The sequence below is a fragment of the Tachyglossus aculeatus genome, chromosome X1 (genome assembly GCF_015852505.1).
Source record: "Tachyglossus aculeatus isolate mTacAcu1 chromosome X1, mTacAcu1.pri, whole genome shotgun sequence".
Lineage (NCBI taxonomy): Eukaryota > Metazoa > Chordata > Mammalia > Monotremata > Tachyglossidae > Tachyglossus > Tachyglossus aculeatus.
Window position 1 is genome coordinate 41095535 of NC_052101.1, and position 16672 is coordinate 41112206.

Sequence of the window (16672 nt, forward strand, 5' to 3'; positions counted from 1 at the left end):
CAAATTCCCGCTCCTCCCCTGCCCTTTGAAGCCATGGAGTGGCATGACGTGCCCGGGGAGTCGAGCAGCGGGGGCCACAGCTGCCGGCCTCATCACCCCCGAGCCGGCTCCCCGGCCGGAGACAGGGACGGGCGGATGGGCGGCCAATACCACAATTATTATTAGCCACTCGGGACTTCAGATTTCTCAGCTGTATAATGAGAATAAAATATCGCCTATCCCTCCCTCTTAGATTGTCAGCCTTAAATTGGATAGGGACTGGGTCCAACATGACTACTCTAACGCTTAGCTCAAGGCGTCAACACCAATACTATTACTATATCCAGATTTCAGAATTGCACCAGGGTAACTGTGAAAAAAGAAAGACTTTGAAAAGGAGGGCTTTGTCAAATCCTTTCTCCCAAATCCACAGACGATCAATGGCATTTACTGAGTGCTTACTAAGTGCAGAGCACTGCACTAAGCACTTGGGAGAGTACAACAGAATTAGCAGCTAAGTTCCCTGCCATAATAGCTTACTAGGGAAGATTCTTCACCTCTAGTGAACTCTCTCGGCGATAAGAAAACAGTCACAAGCAACTCTCCCATCAAAGTCAACATCTACATATTCCAAGAACTCCATCATATTCTAGATTGTTAACACACCTACTGAATTACTTGAACTACAAAAGTAATAATATATTTGTACTTGTCCCATTAGGTTTTAAGGTCCTTTGGGCCAGGGACTGGAAACAGTTTCCTTTCCTTTGAAAAACAGCAAGGCCCAGTGGAGCACGGACCTGGGAGTTGGAGGTCGCGAGTTCTAATCCCAGCTCCACCACTTGTCTGCTGTGTGACCTGCGTCAAGTCACTTCACTTCTCTGGGCCTCAGTTACCTTATGTGTAAAATGGGGATTAAATCCTCCTCCCTCTGATTTAAACTGTGAGCCCCACATGGGACAAGGACAGTGTCCCACCTGATTACCTTGTATCTACTCCAGTGCTTAGAATACTACGAGACACCTAGTAAGTGCTTAATAAATACCACTAAAAACAATATTTGCCTCTAGACTGTAAATTTGTTGTGGACAGGGAGCAAATCTGCTAATTCTGTTGCATGGTGTTCTCCCAAGTGCTCAATACACTGGCTCTGCATATAGGAATCACTCAATAATTAATACTACTGATTGCTGATTGTACTCTCCCAAGTGCTTAGTACAGTGCTCTACACAAAATAAGCACTCAATAAATATGACTGATTGAGTCTGAAGGAATAACGTGACCTCAAGAAAGAGAGTCATTAACACCTTCATGGTCAAACAAGTTGGACTTTTCACCTTGAGCCTATCGGTTAGGAAGAACCCTGAGATATGGGCCCGTCTCGTCTGAACCAAGTCCCGGGAGCTGACACACAATCTTGTGGTGAAATCCTGGCTAGGGCAGGCCTTGTTTGCCGGTGGAGGTGGGGTCAGGGATGCCAGCTGTCCCTAAAGGCGGCGGGGTCTTGTAATTCCAGAGAAGGCCGGGGGACAACTGGGCATGGGCACACAAAACGCTACAATAAATGCCCCAAGTCTGGATCCAGGTGTCTCTCTCTTGCTTTCTTTTCTCTGTTGGCATGGAGGACGCTCCAAACAACAGCACGGAACTCCACTACTTTGTGGTCTACCCCAACTGTTTTTTTTTTTTTTTTAATGGTATTTGTTAAGTGCTTCCTATATGTCAAACACTGTTCTAAGTGCTGGGGTAGATACAAGTGAAGTAGGTTGGACGTGATCTCTGCACATAGTAAGCGCTCAATAAATACAATTGATGATGGTCCCTGTCCTGCAGGGGACTCAGAGTCTAAATAGGAGGGAGGGGGATTTAGTCCCCAACTTGGTCCTTGGTCCACCCTGGGGCTCAAATATGTAAGAAGGAGGCTAGTAAACCATTGCTCTGTCTCAGGAGGGCTGAGATCTGCAGGGAAAGGAAAGGAGCTTCGAAGGTTTAGCTACGGTTTAACTATAGTTCCCAACTCAGCACCTATCTTTCCGGGTTTTCAGGCTTTAAGATGGAGTACAATTGTGGAGCAGCCCATGATTTTATGGCCTACATGGTCTGCCTTTGAAAATGGTAAAAGCCAAATGACCTACATTCCATTTGTAAATGGAAACAGTTTTCCATATGCTGAGCGTGGCCTAGTGAAAGAGCACAGGACTGGGAGTCATAAGACCTGGGTTCTACTCCTGGCTCCACCACTCGTCTGCTGGGTGGCCCTGGGCAAAGTCCCTGACATCTTTCTGCCTCGGTTCCCTCGTCTGCAAAATGAGGATTGAAACAGTGAGCCCCTCGTGACACATGTCCAACCTGATTACCTTTTATCTACCCTAGCGATGAGTACAGTGCCCAGCACATAGTAAGTGCTTAACAAATACCACTTTAAAAAAAAACTGGTTTGATGGTAAATTGTCAAAAATCAATTAATAGTAAAGTATCTAAAAATATACTTTGGCAACAATGCCAGATATCCAAATTCAATCATTCACTAAACCAATTCCCAAAAGATACACTGAAGGCAGGGAAAAGGTTAGGGAAGGGGCTAGATTCCAGGATTTAATGTTGGGGATAGGGCTGGATCTAGTCTTGGTGGGTGTGATGGTTTGGACCATTACTTGCTTGTGAGGGATTTATAATACGGGCTCAACGGAAACAAGGCACGGTCAGTTGACACTGCTGCGTACAGGAGAAAGCTTATTTTGAAAGCTAGATTACCACCTCACCGTAAAGACACCAAGAGAAATGATTTCTAAGGGTGATTCTCGGCCAGACTCTTGAAAATTGGCTCTGTCCTGGCTGTGGCCAACCTCTGAGAACAGTCTATCTTCCTCCACTCACTGTGCTCTATGTAGCTTTCCCTGTCCCAACACAGAGGAAGTGGAGGGCTGGGATGTGTCCAGGGGTGTGCACAAGAGTGTATTAAGCGAATCTATTTTTACAGTAGAGAACTGCAGAGGCAAATAGGGTCAAGAGTACTATTAATAATGATGGCATTTATTAAGCGCTTACTATGTGCACAGCACTGGAGAGGTTACAAGGTGATCACGTTGTCCCACAAGGGGCTCACAGTCTTAATCCCCATTTTACAGATGAGGTAACTGAGGCCCAGAGAAGTTAAGTGACTTGTCCAAAGTCACACAGCTGACAATTGGCGGAACCGGGATTTGAACCCATGACCTCTGACTCCAAAGCCTGTGCTCTTTCCACTGAGCCACGCTGCTTTTCACAGAACTCACAGTTTCAAGGCTGCAACGCATTGTTTAAAGACAAACTATGGTACTATCTTTCGACAGAACGTGTGCTAGTTATATTTAGTATTTTCCTAATTTTAGTGACTCTCATTAAGGTTTCAGTTAGGGACTTGTCACAGAATCCATCTAGTGTATTTGGCAGTCTAGATAAGAAAACGTTATGCTTCCGAGAGGCAACAATGTTTCTGATCCTCAAGACACCCTCAAGAGCAGCAAAACCCCATACCCTAAACTCAGGTTTCTAAATGGCAAGAAGCCTACATGATAAACAATCCACTATTTAATCTCGGATAACACCCAAGGTTTTATTTGCAAGGAGCCTTAGCTGGGTCACAACGCCTGCTCTCAGTGCTGACAGAGCTTTCCGTCATCTGCTGGTCCACACTGCCTGAAGCGGCTCAGCGGATTGTGGAAGTTGCTAAACTCTTTGCGCAAAGGTGAGTAACCATTTGTGCTAAATGAGTTTTATTCCCTGGCTGACTCCTAGGTGGAAGGGAAAGGAGATGGGAAGATTGGGAAATATAAAAGATGGGGGTTTGCTAAACTTTCTAAATGCTTTTGCAAAGCAAGATTAAAGACATTCATCTAAAAAAAAAAAAAAAAGAATCCTACAGCAGGATTCTTGCAACTACCCTTCCCTTTGAGTCTTCCTACCAGGGTTAATCAAACCCTTCCAGGCAAAAAGCCAGAGTCCCAACACTCACAATGAGACATCAATACTCAGGTAGATGATACCACCCTCTCATAGGCCAAGGAAATCAGATAAGGAAAGCAACCTAACCCACTAACTAGGGGGTATGTTCCCTACAACCAAGTCAGCCCCAGGGAGTGGAAACTGCCCAATTCCCAACTGCCACCTTACCTGGATGTTAACAATGGTTCCAAATTTGCAGAAGTGTTCATTGAGCTTGGTGATGTTGTTCAATTCCTGGGGGATTTTCCTGACTTCCAATTTGGTGTTCGTGTACTGATTCTTTCTCAGGAATGCAGGCTTACTCTGGTTATTATTCCCTTGCCTAGAAAGAGTAAAGATTAGTACATTCAAGGCAGCACTCATCTTCCCTAACCAAGTAGGGGGTGTGTGCAGCCTACTCAAATGCCCTTTCGCAGAGAATCATCTCGTATTTGTAGAGTGCATCTTCCTGAGGAGCTAGACTTTTTGGGAAATGCTCCCAACTTCCTTGTGAAACAGGGATGGGGCTGGTATCCATTTCCTCATTGAGCAGGGGGCTGGGGGCTAAGCTAGGGATCAAAAGGAAATGAATGGCTCCAGATCCCATCCCAACTTTTCGCTCTGAATATTGGGGAGGAAAGGGGACAAGAATTTTAGGGTGGGGGGGATGGGAACAATGAGGAGGGTAGGTTTCAAAGAGCTAACAATTCAGAAAGCCATTATTTTGGGCATTTTTCAGTCCTGATAGAAAAAAACTTCTTAGGCCTCGTCAGAGATCTGGAATGTGTGAGGCAAGGAGTCCATCTTAAAAAGTTCTGAGGGGGTGGCAGGGGCAGGTGGGGACAGCTGTACTTAAGCCCCCTGGAGAGTTGGCAACTCGGCTTCAGATTATGCGGCAAGAAATGCAAGAACTCAGTTCTTGAAAAGGCCTACTAAAGACCACGCCAACTTCTAAACGCATGCCCCCACCCACTACTGCTTATTTCCTCAGATTACTTCACTGGATTCACAATCAAGACAAACAACGCTGTGACGGTACTGAAGAACTGAACGGCTCCTTCCACGTTCTTACTTTCCCATCCAGGGCTTCTTTGCCAAAGGTCCTTCCAAACTACTCATCGCTCTTTTTCGGCTGTCAGGTTCCAGCACAACTCTGGTTATGTTGCTGTTAATTGGAACAGGAGCTGGAGGTTCCGTCTGAATCACAATATTAGCAGCTGCAGGAAAGAAAATTCACCTTATCATTCGTTCTGCATGCCGTTCATTAAGGTCCAAATCATCAGAATGTCTGGAATCACAGCAAATATGAAGCGACTCATAGATAATCCCTACCATTTCCCTTAAAGAAAACATATTCTTTATATGCCTACCAGAAAGCTTTCTTTTTTTAAAGGAACTAAAAACAAAACAGGGTTAACAATACTATTAGCCAAGAGACTTCACCACAGCAATCACAACCTGGTGAATAGAACTAGAGTAAAAACTGCTGTAACTAATCATAAAATGGGGATATTATTTAGTTTAGGGAAGTAAATGGAAAAAACTTCAATGGGAAATAGGAAGATTGAAAGAAAAAAACAATTTTAGACAGTGGGTATTTGCTATACTTGCTGCAGTGATTGGCAAAGTTGGGGTTACTCAGGTCTAGAGAGAAGAGCCGGCCCTTACCAGCCTTCTCCAGCAGAAAGGGCGGACGGTATCGAACAGTGGTTTAGGACCACATGGATCCGTGCTGAGGAAGGGGGTGGAGGTGGTTTCCAACTGACCCATCAGTAGACGACAGAGGGGCAGCTGCAGCAACCACGGGGGCCGACTGAGGAGAGGACCATGAAATCTGTGATCAAAAATATTTCTTCCAGGGCCCATATGTTCTCATCCCCACCATTCCTCTTCCCTTCCCGTAGTTCCTTATCCCAACTATATCTCAAGGCTAACAAGGCTAGGGGGGCAGATTCCTCAGGCCAACCTAGAGGGAACTTAGAGGGAACTTAGAATCCCTCATTTCTTCCTGAACTGCTCTAGCAACCTGGATAAAAACCTGACAGAATGGAGGAGATTCTTCTTCATTCCTTGCCTTCCCAGCTAGTTGCCTGGCCAGACCTACTTGTGTATCTTCAAGAGGCTATTTGGAAAACTGTTTCGAGTGAATTTTGAAAGGAAGTTCTCTTGGTTCCATTAGTTAACAAATGCTGTTAGGTTAAAGACGTGGGTTAGGCCACTGGGGTCTATTCTGTATAGGAGATATCTACGATGGGCATTTATGGAGGAAGGAAAGCGAGCCACCCAGGGGTTAATCTCATATCTATAAGGCTTCGTTTTGCCCCACCCTCAGTTGCCCACAACTGGAGCATCTGAGGAATGGAGGAGCACAGAGGAAGGAGCCAGCGGCAAAGGTGAGGAAAGTGATGAAGTGTGGGAACGGCGGAAGCAAGATGGAAGCCAAGAGTGGAACTGGGGGAGGCGGGCCATAAAAACAGTGCATTATACCACCTGCCTAGACAAATCATCTCCCTTCTTTCCTCCAACACCATGTCGGGAATTCATTCAGGTGACAGCAAGGAGGAACCCAGCATCTGGCCTTCTTCCAATTCTGCTCCCAATGGCCATCACTCCTAAAATCAAAACGGCGACCACCATGGTGGGGATGCCAACTAAGGAGTTACCCGAATAATTAGCTTCTCCTCAGGAGCAGCACCTCTAGCTGCCCCAGATACATCCACACTGCAGCGGATGAGTTGGCGTCTTTACGTAGCTGTCTGTTGCGGATGATTGTTGGCCAAATGGAGAGGAAGTGCGGGAGGATTGATGGTGTAGAGAGTATATGGGAGGAGAGGAAGGTCTGAGATGCTGATGTTGGGCAGGTGATAATCTGGAGGCAGGGAGACGGAAGGGAGAGAGCGTAATGGCTGAGGGTGGGGAGAGGAGGGACTGACCTCAGAGATGAGTGTAGAATGCTAGAGGAAGGTGATGAGAAGGGTTGAATGAGATCATGTGGAGGTATACGGGATGCCTCATATTTCTACAGCAAGGTATTACTGCAGGAAATAACCTATGAATATTCTGTTAATTTAGAGGAGCTCAAATATGTTGTATACAGTTTTCAACTGGGATGGAAAAGTGAAGGAAACAAGAGTTAGTAGCAGCAAAAAAGGAACAGAATTGGGGGCATCTACATGAGCTTCTGCCGAGCTCAAGCAAAACATACGAAGGAAATTGAAGAGGTAAAAGGAAGCACGGCTGATGGGCTGAAGCCCATGGGATGAGGGTTTATGCAGAAGAGGTGGACATCAGTGGCTCCTTTCCTCCTTTAAGTGATCACAACTATGAGGAAGGGGAATGGGAAAGACACCGGATACACCTCACTCTGGGTATTTCCTTGCAATCTCAGTGGACTCCCAGACAAAGACTGTCGCACTGGCTGCCAACATCGGCAACACTGCCCAGCGAGAGTCTTAAGGGTCTTCACTGAGTAGCCAGACAGACAGCCTGGGAGCTAAAGCACTACATAACACCCCCAAGACAAGATGGGCCTGTGAGGGAGAAACACACCGAATCCCTTGCAGATTCCTGTAGATCAAGTCACACAGAAAACTGAATTACACAGAATATGTAAATGATGGACTCAACTTCCAAGTACTTTTATTTCCAAAACTTATTCCCTTCAATTTTCACCTTTGTCCTCACAGGATCCCTGTGCGGTAGAGAGGGCAAGGAGATGTCACTCCCAATTCACAACTGGGGAAAATGAGGTAAAGCAACTTGCCCAAAGTCACTACTGTACAACGGAATCTAGGACTCCTGGGTCCAAGTCCTGATCTCACCCCAAAGGACCCCGCCGCCTCTTCGAGTAAAGAGATGACTACTAACTGGACTTTGGAATTGCTCGGTGTGGGCCTTGACCACAGGCCTAATTACATTAATTTACTAGGGGGTGACAAAAATGAAGTATTAATTTGTCCAAAGAGAGCCAAAACAGGGGTCCACTAAATTTGCTGTTAGCCTACATGTGCTTTACAGTGGCCTGGTTTGTGGTTTTCTTCAGTAAAATGCAAATGTGATTCTTAGACATCAAGGCTGATGAGAAGACAAATTGAGCATTAACGGCTCTCTGGGTATTATAAAAGTAAATACAGTTAGTTCTACTACTGGAGGTCATGCTTTTATGAACCCAATGAGACGGAAAACTCACATTACAATATTCACTCTGGGTCTGATGCCATTTGCATATAGGAACATGTGCAATGAAGAAAGAACATTCCCAAACTCTGCTGTTGCTTTGTCTCCAAAATGAGTAGTAAAACAGGCAACCTTAGGGAAGGGACTGCATATTCTAACTGCTCCTTGGTTTAATTCTAAAAATTGTGATCTTCATAAGGAAATCAGCTCGGATTCATTAAAAAAATGTAAACGGAATTAAGCAACAACGACTTGTAAATACAATGCAGATGTGACTATTACTCAAAAAAAATACCAACCGTGGTTTGAGAAAGAGGGAATCATTTTTCAATTCTACTGCTGTGTTTCCAACATTTAAACTTACAGCAAGTTCCGAAATGGAAATGCTAAAGGGCTCAAGCGCTCAGGCAGGAAGAGTCTTAAAACCGTCAAAGAAATCAGACAAAGTTTTCTAACCTCTTGGATTTGCATCCATATCGCCAGATGTTAGCCCAATCAGGTTTGGACGCTGTGTCTGTGTTCTTGAAAAGAATTGCCGATACTGAGATCTACCAGAACTGGTAATACTAGGAGCTTCTGGGTTATAGCCATCTGGCTCATAAGTATCTAGTGGAAAGAAAAACAAGAGAAGAGAGTTAAACCACCCTCAAGTTTCCAAATGCTAAACATATGGACATTTATTTTACTTTCTTTCAGCATATTTTTCTTCAAGTAAAACACTAATGGCCAGGCATCTTTCTTGTCAAAGCAAGGAGAAAAACTGCGCGACCCAAAAATTCAAGAATTTCCATCTATGCTTGGTATCTGGAAAAATCTCCACAACTGAGAGCTTCCCATGTAGTAAACAGTCCTAATACTTAAATTTCATTCTCATTTTTCCTACATTTTTCCCTAACAACTGTCAATTACTTAAATGCTTCCAGATTAAGTAAATGAATCAAATATAATTTGGCCTAATCATGCCCATATTAGTATTTAATAATTCTAGTTTTGCCAATACCTAGATTAGAGTAAAAAAAAACAAAACGCTTTCTTTCAAGGCCCTCAAGCATTCCCTCACACAAAGAACTCTGTGAAAGTTACATTTTCTGAAAGTTGGCTTTGGCTTCTGTAAAGCCATAGAAATGACTGAGAACACATACAGGCTGGCATCTTGACTACCCAGAGGATTTAGGATCTGGAAACTTGCCTCTTCTTCCATCATTTTATTTGTTAATAAGAAGGTTACTTTTGCATACTTTTTACTTTTTAATCAGTTACTTTTGTTACTTTTTTAATCAGACACCAACTAGGCCAGAAATTGGATGCCAGCTGGACTTTCTGAAGAGTTCAACTGAAAGGCAGTTTATTCAGTCCAGAAGCTGGAGTTTACAAGACCGTCAAACATAAACCAAATTTCCACCCAAGCATATCTAGCCTTTATTTTTAACAGTTCTCCATGGCATTTTACATTCAGATCACTCTGTAATTCCTCCATGGGAAGACATGTTTCTGGTTTAATTTTTAGTTCAATAGGGTTTCTCTGAAGTTCACAAGGAGTTTTTGTTCCCCAACAGCAAAACAAAAACCTGGTTCCCATTGCTTGTAAACAGAGGCAGACTTCCCCAGAGAGCAGTCGGGCATTTGTCTGGAGACCTCAAGTGGAAGGTTTCACTTTCCCGGGGAGGAAGTCGGTGGGGGGGAAAGAGAAGGGATAAAAGACGATGGGGAGAGGGGAATTAAAAGTAGCTTGGCCAGAGACAGGCCCAAGTCCCTGCCTTTAAATGACACCACACATGATGTGATGAATCCCAGGAAGTCACTCCAGAATTCCAGTTTACAATTCTCTGGGATCTGGGGATTGGCTCAGCTAGCTGGGAGATGGGGCAGTATAGGCAGCGCAAGGGGAAAGGCAGGGAGAAATGCGGTTGTGGCTTTTTTGCACAAAATTTTGGATTTTCCCTTTGGGTTTTCCCCAGGGAGCAATCCTGCAGGGAAAATCCCTACAAATCAACTTTCACTTTCCAAAAAAATCATGACAGCCACACACCGCCCCCACGTCTCTGGACCTTCCTGCCCCAAAGACTTGGCTGCAAGCTCCTTGTGGGCGGGGAATGGGTCCGCCAACTCTGTTTTAGTGTACTCTCCCAAGCACTTGGTACAGTGCTTTGTACACATTAAGCGCTCAATAGATACCACTGATTGACTGATGTGGCTGGAGCTCAGGAATGACAGAGCACAGATGCTGCTCCCCGGGGAGTAAACTGCCATGATTCCTCCCCTCTAGACTGTAAATACCTTGTGGGACGGGAATGTGCCCGTTATATTGTACCCTCCCAAGTGCTTAGTACTGTGCTCTGTACACAGTAAGCGCTTAACAAATAGAATTGACTGACTGACCCCATTGGTAAGGATCAGTAAGGATTAGAGGAGCAGCTTGAGAGTCAGAGGTGGTGGGTTTTAATCCTGGCTCTGCCACTTGTCAGCTGTGTGACCTTGGACAAGTCACTTCACTTTCCTGTGCTGCAGTTACCTCATCTGTAAAATGGGGATGCAGACTATGAGCCCCATGTGGGACAACCTGATTACCTTGTATCTACCCCAGTGTTCAGAACAGTGCTTGGCACACAGTAAGTGCTTAACAAATGCCAACACTATTATTATTATTATTATTATTATTATTATTATTATTATTATTATTATTATTATTATTATTATTATTATGGATCGAGTGTCCTAATTCCAGGCCCAGCAGCCTGTCACACACTAACTCGAGAGCCTCCACAAACCTAATGCAGGAAGCAAAATTGGAGGGTTGATCCGTCTAGTTTACTGGGTTAATTACGCTTAAGAAGGGTGCAGTCCACACGTTTATCTGACCCCCCCCCCCCCCCCCCCTCCCCGCACTGTCTTTTACAGTCACCTGCTGAAAACGCAGTACGACTATTCTTCAACCCTTACAGCTTGAGGTTTGGGGGGCGGGGGGAATCAACTGAGCCTTCCCGATGACTGCAGGAACTGTTCACCTAGCGGGCCTCCCTGGAGGTGAGTGCTATGGCAAGGCTGCCTCCAGAGCTCAAAAAATCAGTCTTTAGACAGATGACGGCTTCTGCCCAACCTTGGAAAGGGACTTTCTCAGAGGCCCAAGCATCGCTGGTGGAGGTTTGAGAGGGCAGGGAGAAAGTTGCCGGGGAGGAAGGAGAGAGGAAGAGAGGGAGGTGATGGAGTAGCGAGGCCGACTGGGAAGATACAGGAGAGCGCTTCCTCCTCCACTTCCACCCCACTGCCCCTGGCTCAGCACCGAGCCAAATAGCGTTGCTCACGACAACCCTGAAGCTTCGCCAAGAGGAACCGCATGCCTGCCACCTTCAACCTCAACCCTATCTGCCTGGGAGCCCAGGGATCTGCTGGGTCGGCAGCTGCGGGCAACCTGCTCGACTTCCCGAGTGCATCAAACCTAGGGCCGCGACCCGTCAACCCCGGCTCCAATGCCGCACAGCTCCTGAGCCGGCCTGCGGAGCTTGTGCCACCACTGCAGCCGCTCCGGAGTGCCAAACTGCATCCCGTCCCCAGCGGGAGACCCCTCCGCACCCAGCCAAAAAGCCCTTGGACAGGGGTGGGGCAAGTGAACAATTCTTTCCCACAGGGACCAAAGAAGAAGTACGATGAATCCTGCTCACACATAACCTCGCAATGACCAGAACAGCAGCAGTGACATCCTCGTCATCTTCCTGTTCCAAGGGCTTAGAACAGTGCTTGACACAAAGTAATTGCTTAACAAATACCAACATAATAATAATAATGGCATTTATTAGGCACTTACTATGTGCAAAGCACTGTTCTAAGCACTGGGGAGGTTACAAGGTGATCAGGTTGTCCCACGGGGGGCTCACAGTCTTCATCCCCATTTTACAGATGAGGGAACTGAGGCACAGAGCAGTTAAGTGACTTGCCCAAAGTCACACAGCTGACAGTTGGCAGAGCCGGGATTTTGAACCCATGACCTCTGACTCCAAAGCCCATGCTCTTTCCATTGAGCCACGCTGCTTCTCTGATAATTATGGTATGTGTTAAGCGCTTACTATATGCAAAGCACTGTTCTAAGCGCTGGGGTTGATACAAGGTAATTAGGTTGTCCCACGTGGGGCTAACAGCTTTAATCCCCATTTTACAGATGAGGTAACTGAGGGCCAGAGAATAATAATAATAATAATAATAATCTCATTTATTAAGCACTTACTATGTGCAAAGCACTGTTCTAAGTGCTGGGGAGGTCACAAGGTGATCAGGTTTTCCCATGGGGGGCTCAGTCTTAATCCCCATTTTACTGAGGCCCAGAGAAGTTAAGTGACTTTCCCAAAGTCACACAGCTGACAATTGGCAGAGCCGGGGTTTGAACCCATGACCTCTGATTCCAAAGCCCGGGCTCATTCCACTGCTTCATCATCATTATTATTCCTCCTTCAAGCAGGAGCTCCAACTCTGATCGCTGTTCAGTTCCGCGGGGTGCGGCTGTCCGATCCCCCCTTAAAAGTTGTGACCCCCACATCACCTACACAGAGGAGGGCACCTAAGCTTCTTAGCCAAGTTGTTGTTTTCCGTGTTCAGTCTGGAACGCGATTTCCCTCTGTCTGGAGTGCTGAATTTCATTTTCAGGTTAAAGCTCCACTGCAAACAATACCTTTCTTATTGCCTCTTTCAGGTAAAGTATTTCAACAAAATCTGGACAATTACAATTTTACACAAGTCCAAGCATGAACACTACAGACTGGGCTAACACCCACAAGCTCATGTCCTGCATTTCCAAGTAGTGTGGCGTTGTGAAGAATCAGCCGTAACCCATACCTTGATTTATAAGTGGCAAGGGAAATCATCGGCAAACAATCTAAGAGCTACGATAAGCAGAAATGTTTAAGTAAGCGCATACTCAAGCGATGTGACTTGGGGAAATACTTTCCATTAAGGTGTTGAAAATCAAGCTTTCTGGGACCATCCAATTAAGAATGGCCAGTCTTTGCCACATGTGGCAAAATGGAGTCACCACCTTTTTCTACTAATCACCTAGGATCCCTTAAATCATTTGAGGATTAGAACAGAAAAAAAGAGGACCTTGCATTACGGAGGCCAACTCCTTCCCATAGCAAAGCAAGCCAGAAGAGAGCATCCCTTTTCTCCATATGATACTTCTGACACCGGGACATGCAGACATTGTTAGTCGCCCAGCTGTCTGAACAGGACACCCTCCGCCCGCTAAATACACACACACACACAAACACATGCACACTCTCTCTCTCATTCTTGTTCTCTCTCTCTCTCACTTCTATTACCGAGAAGTAGTGAAGATAAACACAGATGGCCCTGGAGAGGAGACAGATCCCAGAGACCTGATTACTAGGCCGCCCTCCAGGGACAGTGGTCCAGATTATTCAACAGACTCAAGAAGTTCAGAAGGAGCAGAATATGAGGTAAGGGGAGAACTTCCAAGGCAACGCGGAGTTAAGGCAGCAAGCGGGGGGAGCGGGCATCCCCTTTGGATGGCCACCTGAAGTTAGAGGGAAGCCACGGGCCGGCCACAGGATGGCCACCCGAGAGGCGGAGCTTACCTGGGACGAGAGGGGCAGGGCTGGAAACTGAGGTATGGTACCCAATGGAGGATCCCATGAGGTTGCGAGGAGGCACCAAGCGAGCTGCCAAGAGAGGAGGCGGGGTCCCCAACTGAAGTCGCTCAGATGCAGCAGCACCATGCTCGCGAGAGTACATGGGCTGACCTAGAGAAGAAAGAATCGGAGGGCAGCTGGGATTGGAGGGTTGTAAAAGGGCTTCATTCGGCACGGAGACTTTGAGCCAAGAGGAAGGAAAATATTTGAGCGGATGAGAACGATGAAGTTGAAATGCTCCGGTGCAAGGACAGACATGCAATGGGTTAAGATGCGTTACAGCACACAGGTAAGATGAGACCCTCTTCCCGGTGTCTCTCGCTCCTTTTTTTTTCCCCCTTTCAGGAGAAGAGAGGGCTCGGTAGTAGCCGGATGTTGCTAGAGTCAAAGCTGGAATGGTTTGGACCTTGGACAAGCCCTGTGTAAAGCTATGCTGCATGTACAACTTCGTGGTCCGTGCGATAGGAACTGGACCGAAAGGTGCAGGCGATGATTCGCACGGTGATGGAACTAGGAGGCTCCGGCCTGCAGGGGATGGCGGCTGGCTTTGGCCACTCCTTCCCAATGTGCCACTTGGCACTGCTGCTGTGATTGGGGATGGATTGGTGCGGATGCCGGGGGGAAGGAGGGAGACGACAAGATGCTGCCCTGGGCACTCATCCCTCGCTCCAAAACAATAACATCCCTCAATTCAGTCACCCAATTAGCTACAGCAAACCCAGCAGTCCGAGCTGTTCACAGGGCTACTCTACACTACTGGATAACTCAACTCAGTCCCCTGCGAAAGGCTATGAAGTGTAGGAACCCAAAGGACCGGTGGCGTACCCTAAATGCGCCTCCAACACACCTTAACTAGGCCCTTTGGGCAACTGATTTGGAACTGAGACATGTTTAAACATGCACCGGCTCAAACAATAATGTGCACTTTTTAAAATCCATTAAGAGTCCTCTAGACTGTATGCTCCTTGTGGGCAGATGGGCCTACTGACTCCATTGTACTGTACTCCCCGGAGTGCTTAGTACAGTGCTTTGCACACAGTAAATACCATCGATGATGGTGCTCTGCGCACAGATAGCGCTCCATAAATACCACTGATGGATTTCAAAACAAATTTGAAATCTGTTGTCCAGGAAACAAACATTCACAGCATAGAAGGTGATAAAAAAAAGCTGATGCCCAGTAGCGTTAACAGCAGACAAGAACTAAACTGCACACCTAATGCTGAACTCTTTTGAGTCCATTTTTTAATTCAGGGACCTGTTATGAACAGAATTGTGCTTGCTGAAAGCACGGATGCTGAGTGAAGTGATGGAGCTAGAAAAACATGGCAATAAGGGACAAGATCTCAAAGAAATTCACCTTGAAAATGTCTTGTTTCTCACCAACCACACCAAAATTTCTGATGATGAATGTTACGGTTCCAAATCTAGGCGATGTTATGATGTACTTCTTAAGCACTTAGAACAGTGCTCTGCACACAGTAAGTGCTCAATAAATATGACTGACTGAATGAATGATTTCCTAAATGATATTTCCTTATTCAGGGTAACCTTCTTCCTCATTCCTCCTGCCAAGCCATATGAATCCTACCTTACTCCCTCATATCTCACCTTGCGATACTTCTACTACAACCCAGCCTGTATTTTTCATTCCTCTAACGCTAATTCTGTCGCACTGTACTCTCTCAAGAGCTCAGTACAGGGCTCTGCACATGTTAAGCACTCAACAAAACTCTGTTGGACTGAACTCTCCGAAGCACTCAGTGCACTGCTCTGCACACAGTAAGCGCTCAATCGATACCACTGATTGACTAATTACCAGGCAGAGTCTTCGGTGCAAAGACGGGAGTAGTCCCATAACAGAAGTTGATAGTGTCAGTGTACAAGCACAGGAAAAACTATGATGTGCGATCGTGGTCTCATGGAGTGACTTTCTGACCGATCACATTTTACACAGGCTGACTCTGGCTTTGTCTCAAAACAAGGCCTGAGATCAGCCCCAGTCAGAACCGGAGGTTGTCCATACCCTCCAAATCTCCCGAGCTCTAAAGAGCCTCACCTTCTAGCATCAGTAAGAGAGTAATAATTATGGTATTTGTGAATGCTAACTATGTATCAAGCATTATTCTAAGTGTTGCGCTAAATACAAGTTAATCAGGTGGGACAAAGTCCCTGTGCCACATGTGGTTCACAATCTAAGTAGGAGGGAGGAGATAGACGATTCCCTCTAGAACGCAAGCTCATTGTGGGCAGGGAATGTGTCTGCCAGTGCTACTGTATGGTTCTCTCCCAAGAACTCAGGACAGAGCACCGGACTCTCAAGAAATAGCACTGGTGGTGACGTAGTATCTCTGAGTAGAGACCACAAAATGGAGCCAGATTTCTGTAATTGAGGCCCCGGGTTTTGGCCTACAGGAAAGAGCAGGGGCCTGGGAGTGAGAGGACTTGGGTTCTAATTCCGGCTCTGCCACTTTTTTTAAAATGGCATTTATTAAGCATTTACTATGTGTCGAGCACGGTTCTCAGTACTGGGGTACGGACAGATAAATCAGGTTGGACCCAGTTCCTGTTCCACATGGGGCTCTCGGTCTAAATGGAAGGGAGATCAGGCACCGAATACCCAGCTTTTGCCGTTGAGGAAACTGAGGCACAGAGAAGTGAAGTGACTTGCCCAAGGTCACACAGCAGGCAAGTGGCAGAACCACTTGAGCAAGGGACTTAACTTCCCTGTGCCTCCGTTTCGTCTATAGAAAGGGGCTTGGATCCTACTCCTTCCTACCTAAACTGTGAGCCCCATTTGGCACAGGGACTGTGTTCAACCTGATTATCTACCCCACTGCTCAGCCCACACTAAGCGATTAACAAATGCCATTGTTATCACTTTGTTATTATTCCTACTAGCCTAACCTGCATCTGGG

General features: G+C 46.2%; 1 protein-coding gene across 4 annotated transcripts in view; it reads right to left on the reverse strand.

The window, feature by feature from the left end:
* Positions 1-16672, reverse strand: part of RBM27 (RNA binding motif protein 27) — an 80097-nt gene that overhangs the window by 17170 nt on the left and 46255 nt on the right. For 2 of the 4 annotated variants that reach the window (XM_038772147.1, XM_038772145.1), the window contains exons 9-12: positions 13701-13865; positions 8575-8724; positions 5015-5159; positions 4132-4285 (exon numbers count right to left, since the gene is read on the reverse strand). In XM_038772147.1, coding sequence (XP_038628075.1) covers positions 4132-4285; positions 5015-5159; positions 8575-8724; positions 13701-13865 — 614 coding nt within the window. The remainder of the gene's footprint in view (positions 1-4131; positions 4286-5014; positions 5160-8574; positions 8725-13700; positions 13866-16672) is intronic. The other 2 variants (XM_038772149.1, XM_038772148.1) reach the window with 1 other exon arrangement.